Consider the following 13,747-nt stretch of genomic DNA (forward strand, 5'->3'; position numbering starts at 1 on the left):
TCACTGCCATATATTATACAACATATAATGAAGAATGTCTTTCAAAATAGCTAAGAACATTGATGAGATCCCACTGTCTCTTGCGACTAGTACTAGTTTTCTCACACACCTGAAAAGTACACTAGTGTAGGGTCAATCAGTCCATAAAATATGTAAGACAAAGATTTTATAATTCATCCACATTAAATGTGCTGAACCCTATCATGGTGAGGGTATTGCAGCTGGTCTCATGGTGGTCCAAAGAGTAAATGATAAGAGCATAGTATGACCTGTTATTTAATGTATCAAGGAAGAGTCCTTACCCAATGCCAAAGTTATGAGGTAAGTCACAAAGAGTCAAGATTCATTTCACCAATTATTCATCTTTAGATAGATTTTAACTCTTGTGACGTATTATAGAGTATGGAAACTCATGCCAAAAAGCCCCTCCAGAAAAGCCATGTTCTTAGATTGTGGTGAGAAAGGTAGCCCTGTTAATGAGTTATGTGCATATAAAAAAACAACATGACCAACTAATGAGTTATATGCATATAAAAAATGTTTACATACTAATAATTTTCAACGAGTGACATAGTTCTTAAGTGATGAGTAATATAATCAACATGTCCCATTAACAAAAAAAGGAGTACCATATTCATATTCACACTCTTTTTTAGATATGGAAATGCAACGTTTATAATACAACTTATATGATAATTTCATAACTATACAGATAGATAGTTAGATACATATATAATTACACATTGATATTCACAAATCTGTACATGGATATGTCCCCAGTTGGACTTTGGGTTACCTATAGAGTAATATGTAAAGAGACACTTTGAAGTGGAAGACTAGAGATCAAAACTATGACTATTGAAGTGGAAGATTGGATGATCTTTTTCTCTCTTAAATATGTTGTGTGATCTGATTTCTTTAGCAACACTTGCCTGAAGTGTTGGAGGACCACATACAATAACACCAGCATCAACATGGCCCCAGCACTTGGAAATGTACGCAAAAATTTCTGCACAAGAAGACAGAAATCACGTTGTTTAATAAGAAAAACTTAGAAAGTTGCTATCCACATGACCTACATTTAACTATAAAATATGTACTTAAAAAAAAAAAATACCTTCGAAGTCGGGTCTTGTGCCATACTTGAGAAGAGTTGATTTCCTAGGGCTTTCAATAGATGATTCTTTCAGAATTGTATTTCCATTATGTTGCTCTTCATCAAACTTAATAACACCATCATGGTATCCCTCCTTCTCCAAAATTCTTGTTTCCCACAAATGCCATAAACCAATTACAGAACCGCCAAAGATTAGGACACTGAGAGCCATGCAAACCATGATAAGAAGTCCTTTGTACCACCATGTAGATATTCCATAAGGACTTATGTAAAAGACTTGCAACAAATACATCAAGATTATAAGCCCTATTGTTGATGAAACAAGGTATAGTCCAGACCACACCTTGTGTCCTGTACCTACCAAACCAGACATGGCATGACCTTTGGACACTGGAAAAGCAGAAGTGGTCACAGTGCTTTGAACATTGCCCTCTTCCTATAATACAAAGAAAAAAAATCAGAAGAAACATTTGGATGAGAGATTTCAAGGAAAGAAAAAATAAAGATAAAGGAACATTGAGAAATGTGTGGAAGTACTAGTGTAAACGTACCAATGGAGGTTCTGATTCTCGAGTCACATAAATATGAGTCTCAACCTTGACTTTATCAGAGAAAGATGGGCATATTGACTCCATATCAACAGTAGAAAGCAGAGGAATCTCAGTTGAGTTTTTCACAGCCCAAATTATCATGACATTTCGTGGAAGACAAGGTTTCCCTTCTCTAATGCGGTGGAGGATGTCGGTCAAGATGGCAAGGAATGGGGAAATCCCAATGCCACCAGCTACTAAAACTAGGTTTTCATACCTATAATTGGACAAGAGAGAGATATATCAACATTTCGTTTTATGCTGGTATCTAATAAATCTGTCTGTATAATTCTGTTCGCTTTAATTTCAAAAGAGAAAGATTAGACAAGCTCCCTAGTGCAATTCTATTTTAAATGCAAACATTCTTCTCAAAATTATGAACACTGAAGATGCAGACAAACCAGTACAGAGATTATAGACCACTATGACTTATGAAAATAATAAATACATAAATATGATCAAAAAGTATATACTTACATCAAGTGGTATGGACACTCATGCCCATATGGCCCCTCAACAGATGCTGTGAGCTTGGTGTTAGGCTTTAAAGGTAGCTCTTCTTCTGGCACAGCATCAGAAGCAGAGTCATTCAATATATTTCCTCTAAGCTTTGCTGTCCACTCACCAAGAACCTTTATCAGAACAGCCATATGATATTTTCCATCCATAGGACTAGATGAAACACTAAAAGGATGCCACTGCAGCCATGATAACTCCCGTAGTTGAAGAAATACAAAACTGAGGGCATTGTAGCGCAAATCTAACATCAAATAAATAAAGCAGTAAGAATTTGTAAATGATAACAGAATGTGAGAGCAAAACACTAGGTTCATGTTAAAGGGTATTTACTTGCTGGTTTTGAAATGACCAATTCAACAGTCCCACAGGGAAGACACTTGGCAGAAATTATTTCCACGATTTTTCGTGATTGGCAGAACCTCAAAAACCGATCAAGCATGAAAAGGTATATCCCTCCAGCAGAGATAAAGAAAACAAAATCTCCAACATGTAAAGCTAAGAAGATGACAAAGACAACATATAGTTGATGAGTGTAGAAGAACAGTTCGAAATTCAACTTTCTCACTGGAGGAAGTGAGGTAACCCACATCAGCAGACCAGCTACAAGACTTATAACTCCTGGAAGATTGGCTATACCAATACTTTTCCACTCCAACAGCTGAATGAAACAATTGAAACTATAAGTAACTCCTCAATTATTAGCATCAAAAAGAATAAAACTATTCCCATATCTATTGGCTTAGCTTTTATCCATCATTTGTAGGTGAACACAAGACAAGAAAAGAAGATTTGAACTTGAATCATACTCACACACCCAACTACTTGAGCTAGCCTCAAATAGCTCTCGGTTCTCTATCTAAACAATTTGACACAGATAATAAAGAAAATAATAGGAAAATGAATAGTGGTATTGTTAGAGTACACATAGATTAATCACCAATGGGAGTAACTAAATCAACATAAGCCTTAAAAACTAAAACCTGAACATAGAGTCAGTATGATGATGGGGTTATGAAAAGAATGGGCACAAAAATATGCCATGAGAGATGACTAAACATAAAAGTACAAATGTACTTAAACTAATTGATCAACCAAGGAAAGCCATTTTAAAAAGAAATTAAGACAGAGATACTGATCATAAAGGGCTGTTCTATAACATCTAGAAAATGATGAAGAAGTGTCACCCTGCTAATGCTATACAAACAATTAGGCACTGTAAATCCCAAGAAATGTAGAAAAAAGAGTTAGTATTATTCTTTTTTGTCTATGAAAGTGTTAAGGCACCTGATCTATGAGACGACCCTCAATTGTCCATGCAATTACATAAAGTAGGCCATGGATAGTAAACAACACCATTGTGAGATGTCCCAACCATACATGGTATCTTGTAGCATGTTCAAATGGGATATCGATAAGGCGAAGAAGAACTGATCCCCTAGAAACTGGCAGGAACAGAAATGCCAAGCAAAATATCCCAACTGAACCAAGATGAAGTCCCATAGATTCCAAGAACAAAGAACTGCAAGAGAAAAGATGTAGACATGTATGAAGAAAATGTAGTAAGATAGAATTTTTTTTACTTTTCTTTAACAAATAGTAAGATAGATTTTGTATAAGTACAAAAAAATTAAAAAGTATAGGACTTTACAAATATTAAAAAATAGAGAAATATGATGTAATCTAACAATTAGATGCAAAATAATAATGATAAAAAAAAGTGAGTTCTGGTGATGCATTAAATAATGTAGAGAAACCAAGTGTCTTGACTACTACATAACTTATTTTATTTTTATTTTTTTGACAAAAAGACAGAGGTCACTTGTCTTGGAGAATTCCTCAAACTCTATTATTTTTATTTTTTTTTATGATGTAGGATTGGAGTTCTAAGTTAACAAATTAGTGAGGGGTGATTATATACATATATGTATAAGCTAATTATGTTTCCCATATTACTATGTTTGAGTTTGGGCTTAAAACTGTGGCAATAATAAACAACCTTAGACACAATAAAATCTAATATGGTATTTGAAAGAATCCTAAAATGGTAGGTAAACTATTGAAACACGATTCAGGATCCAAACATTACGAGTATACACATTGCCCTAATTGATTTGAAATATGCCTAAGAAAATAATACAACAAATCGATATTCATCAACTGAAAACTCTTGAATAAAAATCAATAATGAGACTATGTCAAAGCTTAACTTAAGCTCTGATACCATATTAGAAATTTGAAAAACATAAATTTTATAAGTGTCAAAAACACCTTGCAAAACAAAGTACCATTATCTATTTGGTTTGGTTTACTCAATTTGAACAGGGCAAAAATGACTTGCTCGAAAATTGAGCTTGGTAGTGGTTGGTCTTGCCCAACTTGCTTAAGAAATTATAAAAGTTCAAAAAACCTCTTGCTCAATGCCTCCTAAGGCTTGAAGGCTTCTAACCCCTTAGATCAAACTTGACCCTAACCCAAACCCCTCTAGCTAGTTGCAGCTTTGTTACCATTTCACTTCCATCTTGGAGCCAATCTTCTTTGCTTGTTGACGCTAGAGTTGGTAAATATTGTGTACTAATTTCTTAGTGTGTTAGAGAGTCTTACATTGATATTGTGTGGACACTAAATACAATACATAAGATACATGAACTACTCTTCTCATTGCCAATTCGTTTTGAGATAGAACCCCATGCACTTTAACCACACACTTTCAAATTCTAACATAGTGAAACTATTACTGATATTGTCATGTTTTTAGAACACGATCTTACTAGTGACAAAATTTAGAAGAAAAAATACTTATTTATTCTTTATTAATTGACACTTCGTATTGAATCAAAAGAGGATTATGTATATTTTGAAAGATTTATATGACTAATACGCACTCTTGAATTTGCTCAATTTTTTTGTATTCTACGAAATGATGAATCATATTATCAACCATGTAATACTTTTAAGTGAGATTCTTAAATTTTAATTTGTGTGATTATAAACAATGACATATAATAGTGTACAAAAATTGTGTAATTTGGGAGTGTTATGTATTATTACTCATGTGTGTATATATTGCTTTATATGTTGAAAAGTTATTTCATAGTCATTAGATAAATGATATGATTATTAGATAGAGTAATCATTTCATTTATGTTTTGGTGCTATTACTAAGGTTTTATGAGAGTAAGTTTTAGAGTTCTAGTACGCCGTACTAAATTATATTGTGTTATATTATATTATATTGTGTTGTATATCATATTTTTATATAATACTATATTAAATTTTAATTTATATCAAAATATTATTTATTTATATGCACATAAAAATTAACAAAAGTATAATATAAAATACAATTCAATATAATAAATAGCATACAATAGAATAAGGTGTAACAAACTAGTAAACTCTTATTAGTTTTTCATATGTTGCTCCAATGGTCATTAATTTCATAGTTCACAATCTCCGAATTCTTAGTAGGATTCTTATGGATCATAATATATATGCAGAACCTTTATCAATTATTATTGCTTGTATTAAAATAGAGTTAAGTTTTATCCTTTTCTAAAGCGGTTTAGTTGCAAAACAACAACAGAGCGGTTCATCCCTTGGTGTAAAAATTGATGGACAGTTATATTTTAAACTAGGACAAAATGATGATTGAAAAAAACATATAAATACATGTTATGTATATACCTTTGCACTTTAAAGCTTAACTGGTCAGGAATTAAGCTGATGGCCTTCAAGGAATATGAATAGACAGCCCAGATAACATACACACCAAAGAGAAGAATTCCAACAAGCTCAGCAGCAGAAACGACCCCAAAAGGTCCATCCACAATCACAGGGAAAGTCCACAACCTGAAACTTGGATGACCAGACCTCTTCTTCCTATAACACAATAAATATAGTCAATTCAAAACAAGAAAACTCATGGGAATAAATAACAAGGGAAGGACAGCCATGCCCTAAAATTTAATCACTGTAATTGTAAGCATACAAACTTGCCATGACAACTCACATTAAATTATTACTATTGGGAATGAAGAGTGAACTTCTACATAATTAGTGAGATTAAATAATAATAATAAAAACTAAAGACTGCCTTGAAACAAACCACATCATGACATACTTTGAAAAATCCTCTTCACCAGAAATGATAATGTAAGCAAAGGCAAGGATTGAAATGAGCAGAACAGGACCAGTGAACAACAAGAAGAAGCTTCCTGCAAATTATAGCACCAAGTATAAAGAACCCAAAAGTTCCATCAAATAAAAAAAATAGGGTGAAAAGGGACAGAAAATTTGGAAATCAAACCTGTAAACCCAAAAACAGTTCCACCAGTTGCATTGAACAATACAGTGATAGTGTGAGTTGAAAACTTTCCTGGCAACAAAAATGCAATACCAACCCATAAAATAAAAACGACCCACATTAGAACTTTGAGTATGAATTTGGCCAAAGAGGTAAAAAGAGATGTTTTCCTCTTGACATAACTAGGCTCCACAGTCGGAGGCAACAGAAGAGGCTTCTCAACAGAGTTTCCGTCCATGGCGAAAACCTTACACAATAACTTTGGCACAAATTATTAGTCTGAAATACAGTCTCATGACTGACACTAGGGACCAACAACCCTACTTATATTATTTGTTGTACTAGGAAAAGGAAAATCCAACATGTGTGGAACCCAATTCTTTATGAACCAGGAATATTAAGAAAAATAATAGAAACCATATGATTTGTTTTTGTCATAGTAAAAATAAGAGCGAAACATGTATCCTCATTTGTACAACGTAATTATTAGCCATTCAAGTCCTATCTCCTCAACAATTTGTTTATTTAAGACCTCAAATGCTGTCATCAATCCCTTTAAAGAAAAATAAATGAGCTTTTGTTCAGTAATGAAAAGGGAAAAAAAATGAACCAAGAGAAAATAAAAAGAAAAGAAAAATGAGTGGAGAAGGAGATATTAGTTAAAAAAGAGAAGAGACACACAAATAGTACTTTCATACAATTAAGATGAAAATGGTTGAGATGAAAGCAAAATGAGTGTGAAAGAAAAAGAATGACGTAGACGTTAGGTTGCGTGGAGTTAAAGGGTACCACTACATTTTCTTTTCTATTTTTTGTGTTTTTTCTTAAAATTAAGTAAATTGACAAGTTTTATTTTGGATTGCTAAGACTAATTAGGATTTTTACCCCTGAACTTTGACATGTACTAAATCATGCCCCTTAAACTTTTAAGGTCATTGAAAATGTCCCCTGAACTATTCAGATTGTTGGATTTAAGGACTTTTTTCTAATTTTAGTAAAAAAGTCTAATATGGATGAAATTTCATGGGGCATAATTTAGTGCATGTCAAAGTTCGAAGGGCATGATTTGGTAGATATCAAAGTCTGGGGAACATGGTTTAGTACATAAACAATCATTGAAATAGTAAAATTGAATAAAATTAGACAAAAGTCCTTAAATCCAACAATCTCAATAGTTCAGGGGGCATTTTCAATGGCCTTAAAAGTTCAGGGGGCATGATTTGGTACATGTCAAAGTTTAGGGGGCAAAAATCTTAATTAGCCCTTGATAAAATTTTGACTATAAAATATAGAGATGTGATGTGATCACCCTATTAGATAATGATATTATGATTACGACTCTTTCCTTCATTAAATCAATTAGCCCCATTAGAATTTTTTGCCTCTAAATTTTTGACATGTACCAAAATTATATTTTTTAAATTTTTAAAGTCTTTAAAAATTCTCCTGAACTATTGAGATTGTTGGATTTAAGGACTTTTGTCCAATTTTATTAAAAAAAAAAAAGTCTAACATGGATCAGGAGGCATAACTTGATACATGTCAAAATTTGAGTGTCATGATTTGGTAGATATCAAAGTTTGAGAAGCATGATTTAGTACATAAACAAACATAGAATTAATAAAATTGAATGAAATTCGATAAAAGTCCTTAAATCCAACAATCTCAATAGTTCAAGGAGAATTTTTAACAGTCAGAAAAGTTCAGAGGGCATGATTTGGTGCATGTCAAAGCATGTCAAAGTTTAGGGGACAAAAATTCTAATTAGCCTATCAATTAATATCATTCACAAAATTACCAACGGGTACTGGATTCAAGTTGTACTTATAGTGCGCCAATTTATATGTTTTGAGTTCTAGTATTTCAGTGATGATGTATGGTATTTTTCAATTAAGTCCAAGTACTTCTGATGATGTTTCTGTTGGGTTTTATGTCCTAAATAAAACTCATTTCAATATAATCAGATTTACTTATTAATATAGATCAGAAATAACATTTAATGTTGCATGGTTCACATGATTTATTTCATGATTATATGTACATAATGTATGAATTCGTCTGAAACCCTTTTCACATACTTGATCCTGTTTATTGTGTTGTCAACACATTGGAAAGTAAACATGACTATGTGAATAAAGTTTCCTAGATTTATCAGACACAGGGTTTTACTGATATGATAATCTACAACAAGAGTTTACTTGCATTTGGAGAAATGCTATGTTCTTTCCAGAACCTTGGTTAAAGTAAAGCTCAGGTTGGATGCATGGAGTATGCATCGGAAGGGACCGATATTGAACTTTGACTTAGATTTATTAAACTTACCGTAATATCTATTCAAGTCAATATTGCCTAGTTGATCCTAGATCAAATGTTCTTAATCTTGTTATGATTAGGCTCAATCTTGAAAGGCTATTCGTGTTCTTTGATTTGTTAGTTAAGCCTACTTTTAGGTCAGGGTGATACGTACATTTTGGGAACACGGTAGTGCAATTGAGTGGGAGCGCTAGCATAAACATGGAATCTATAGCTTCTATCTGGCGAATAGTAAGCAAAGGATGATCTCCTTCGAGCTTGACCAAACGAACATAAATGGTGGGGTACTCGTTTCACATAAGCTGAAATATCATTTATATGGGGTCAAGTGTTTTAAGGAATAAATACATTGTAGGGTGTAACGGTAATTTAATCCATTTACAGTGTAGATCATTCATATAGAGGATCATTGATCAAATTACGATTATAACAATGGATAACTAATGATGCATCTATATGGTGGAACATATAGAGCATTCTATATACTGAGAGTGCAATTCTGAGTTCTATGCGTGGATTCAACGAAGAATTAATGAGTTAGTGAATTTTAGTGCTAAATTCTTGATCTACTTATTGGAAGCTCGGTTATATAGACCCATGGTCCCCGCACTAGTTGAGATAATATTGCTTGTAAGACTCATGTAATTGGTTTTGATTAATCAATTATAATTCTCAATTTAGACTATGTCTATTTGTGAATTTTCACTAAGTAAGGGCGAAATTGTAAAGAAAGAGTTTTAGGGGCATATTTGTTAATTATGATACTTTGTATGGTTCAATTAATAAATATGATAAATGAAAATATTATTTAATAATTATTTATAGTTATTAAATAGTTAGAATTGGCATTTAAATGGTTGAATTAGAAAATTGGCGTTTTTGAGAAAATCAGATGCAGAAAAGGTAAAACTGCAAAATTGCAAAAAGTGAGGCCCAAATCCACTAGTATAGGGCCGGCCACTTTTGTAGGAAATTTAAACTGATTTTTTCATTATTTTAATGCCAAATAATTCAAACCTAACCCTAGTGGAATGCTATAAATAGATAGTGAAAGCTTCAGGAAATTTACACTTAAATTTCTACACTTCTGATTCAGAAAAAACTGAGCCTCTCTCTCCCTATCTTTGGCCGAACCCACTCTCTCTTTCTTCTTCCTTAAATTTCAAAATTCTTAGTGTAAGAGTAGTGCCCACACACAGCAAGTGATACCTCAATCATAGTGAGGAAGATCGTGAAGAAAGACTTTCAGCAAGAATGAGGTTTCAGCATCAAAGATTCAGAGAAAGAGATCCAGGTTCAGATATTGATAATGCTCTGCTACAGAAAGGAATCAAGGGCTAGATATCTGAACGGAAGGAGTCATTATATTCCGCTGCACCCAATGTGAGGTTTCCTAAACTTTATATGTGTTTATTTCATCGTTTTAGAAAGTTCATATTTAGGGTGTTAATCAACATACTTGTGAGTAGGTCTAAGATCATGGTAAAATAATTTTGCAACAGTTTCTTCCTTGTTTAGGAATACTCGTTGTTACACTATATCTCTAGACTTAAATTTTCTATTTGTAACTTTGGACTTTTAGTATTTTGCAACTCTTTCTTAATACACCGCCTTTCGAAGCTCAGACATTTCTCTAATATCTTCAATTCTAAATAAAGACTCAGCCAACAGTTGATGGTTGGTATGTTGGTTGTATGTTAGTTTTCGATGTGATTGTGGTGTGAGCTCTACGGGTATCATGGCTTCGTACCCGTAGGTTAGAGTGAAAGAAGTATGAGTACCTGTTGCTATTTTTTCCGTAATGCGATAAGACCACAACACTTCAGGTAATTCTTCAGGTTAGTTCCTTTTGGCTTGTTCAGGTATTTCTTTAACGTATCCTTAAGAGTTTGGTTGACCTCTTCTACTTATCTATTTGCTTGTGGATAAGCGACCGCTAAGAAACTCTTAATGATTCCATGTATGTTGCAGATATGGATGGCAATTATACCCGCAGGTACCCGTCCCTAATGGGGTGGGGGCGAGGGTCTAATTTTGGAGATGAGAGCGGGTATGGGTCTAAATGTTCATACCCATGGGTTTAAGCTTTTATTAATCACATTAATGAGACATTTCATTTTTCATAAGAATACCCGCGGTGATGCATATTAATAATTGCACATAACTCCTTAAAAAAATGACACTTCAACACTTATTTTCGATTACCAATTTTATATTTTGCTAATCCATTTACTACACACACTATTTCATTTATGTTTGTTGTTTTAAGAAAAATTTAGAGCATAAGTACCTATATTTTATGTTTTGTTGCTAATAAATACCAAAATTCTAAAAATTTTGGCATTAATACTCAAAACCTCATTTTAACAAATTGTTGTTGGTACCCACTAACTTCCGTTAATGTACTATAATGATTATTTCATTTTTTTTTTAAAATTTTTACCTAAATTAAAATAAATATTACTTGATAAAATAAAATAAAACAAACTAAAATTCTTTTAAATCGTATACAAAAATCAGATACTATTTTTTATATTTTTTTTTTAAAAAAAAAAAGAAAAGAAACTAAAAGTCACTTACGATACCATCACACTCTTCGAACCCAGAAACTCAGATTCGGAACACCTCTTCGTAAACTTAGATTTCGACCGAACACAATTCCCATTAGAAAACCTTGCGAAATCCATCAATGAAAAAAAGACGATTACCACGACATTTATAACAAAGAGCGTAGCTTACATATAATAGAGAATAAAACAGTGTGAGACACGAGACAGAAATATACTTATGTATGAGATAAAGAGTAGAAATTAAGAAATTTATATTTATATCTATCTTACAATAATGGAGACATGTGTTCATTAGAATTTCAAACCAGTAGCTAAGTAAATTTGTTTCTTAGAAGCAATGCTACTGTAAAAAATTACATTTTATGTAGTCAAAATCTATTTACTTTTTATTTGATTGAATACTCTCAAGGTCAGACTAAAAATCGAGCTATTTTATCCATTATAAGTTTTATTCTCTATTTAACTAGGCCAACAACAAATTAATATTCTCCATCAACTTATATATATTTTAGGTCATTCCTCATAAGCGTAATATAACATTACAATTTGTATTTTCTCCATAGTTCATCAATATTTGTCTCCCTCGTGAAGTTGAAAAATTGTTGGTTTAACTCCTAGTATATTAAATAGAATGCTAAACAAGTAGAATATAAAAAATCAGTAGTTAAATCTTAATTCTTTTAAATGGACTTTTGAGCAATTGGTTTTTTAGGAGTCTCTTTACTAGTTTTTGAGCTCTTCTTAATGGTTTTAGAGCTCTCACATTTCAGTCCTTCATAAGCCACTGATTGATGCTCAAGCTCATTCCTTCATCTTAAAAGACAAGGAATAACTTCTCTACACCTCACACAACTTTCCATGTCCACCCATTCAAAGAATTCACAACCCCCTCAACTTGAAATTACAACATAAAATTCTCAAAATCAACATAAATTATTAGTGTAAATCACAGCCCCTACAAAGCCTCTGTTTTAGAAAGAGAAGCCAAACTCTTACCCTTTGAGAAGTATTAGTTGCGGAAGTGTGTAGAGAAAGAGAGGGAAAAACCACGAGAGATGAATGAGAAAAATAGAGTATTCTCATTGATTGTAAATGTGTACAATAGCTGAGCTTATATAGCTCGAGAAATACAATCAGACAGTTAACATTCCAACTATCTAAACCAACAGACTTAACCGACTAATCAAACTAACTCTAACAAACTAACTAACTTTGATACTCCCCCTCAAGATGGATGGTATATGTCTACCAATCCAATCTTGTCTTTAAGAACCTTAAACTGATTAGGAAATAAGGCTTTGGTCATAATGTCAGCTAGTTGTTCTTTGGTAGAAACATGTATAGTCTTGATTAGTCCTTCTTGAGCCTTTTCTCTCACAAGGTGACAGTCAATCTCAATGTGTTTTGTTCTTTCATGAAACGCGGGATTGGCTGCAATGTGTTGTGCAGCTTTGTTGTCACAGTACATTAAGGCAGGCCCTTTGTGTTCTATTTTTAGCTCCTTGAGCAAAGATAATAACCAAATCAGGTCACTAGTTGTATTTGCCATTGCTCGATATTCAGCTTCATCTGAACATCTTGACACAATATGTTGCTTTTTGCTTTTCCAAGAGATGATGGAGTCTCCAAGAAAGATGCAAAAACCTGTTGTAGATCTCCTAGTGTCAATGCAAGTAACCCAATCACCATCCGTTAATGCTCTCAGCTGAATTTCTGAATTTGCAGCAAGAAGTATACCTTGTCCCGGGCTTGATTTTATATACTGAAGGATTCTTTGGGCAACAACAAGGTGCTTTACTCTTGGTGTGGTCAAGAACTGACTAAGCTTATTGATCAAATAAGCTATATCAGGTCTTGTAATAACAAGGTATTTGCAACTTGCTAATGATCTTTCTATAAAATGTAGGGTCTGCCAACTTGTCTTTCTCATCTTAAGACAACTTTAGATTAGGCTCCATTGGTGTGCTTATTGGTTTGCTTCCCAAATACCCAAGTTCTTCTAAAAGTCGAAGAGCATATGGCCTTTGAGACACAAATATGCCCTTACTTGATCTTGCAATTTCAAGCCCTAGAAAGTACTTCAAATCCCCCAAATCCTTGAGTTTAAATCTATCATTCAGCCTTAGTTTTAAGGCTTCTAACTCACTCAAGTTGTTGCTAGTAAGAATAACATCATCTACATAGACAAGTAAGATGATGAAACTAGTAGAAGAATGCCTTATAAACATAGAATGGTCAGTTGCTGAATGAGAGAAACCTTCTTCTATAAGGGCTGTAGAGAACTTGTCAAACCATTGCCTTGATGCTTGCTTTATACCATACAAGGGCTTTTGAA

The 13,747-nt window shown here is 33.0% G+C and overlaps 1 protein-coding gene across 1 annotated transcript; it reads right to left on the reverse strand.

Moving 5' to 3' along the window:
- Positions 1-610: 610 nt before the first annotated feature.
- Positions 611-7,241, reverse strand: LOC115713941 (ferric reduction oxidase 7, chloroplastic). The gene is made up of 9 exons (XM_030642428.2): positions 6,533-7,241; positions 6,347-6,440; positions 5,911-6,105; positions 3,511-3,745; positions 2,557-2,884; positions 2,185-2,467; positions 1,669-1,924; positions 1,118-1,553; positions 611-1,009 (listed from the first exon to the last, which is right to left on the reverse strand). Exons 1-9 carry the CDS (start codon positions 6,765-6,767, stop codon positions 837-839), a joined length of 2,235 nt encoding a protein of 744 aa, XP_030498288.2. The 5' UTR covers positions 6,768-7,241; the 3' UTR covers positions 611-836.
- Between the last annotated feature and the right edge of the window lie 6,506 nt (positions 7,242-13,747).

The sequence above is a fragment of the Cannabis sativa genome, chromosome 4, assembly GCF_029168945.1.
Source record: "Cannabis sativa cultivar Pink pepper isolate KNU-18-1 chromosome 4, ASM2916894v1, whole genome shotgun sequence".
In the NCBI taxonomy this organism is placed as follows: Eukaryota; Viridiplantae; Streptophyta; class Magnoliopsida; order Rosales; family Cannabaceae; genus Cannabis; species Cannabis sativa.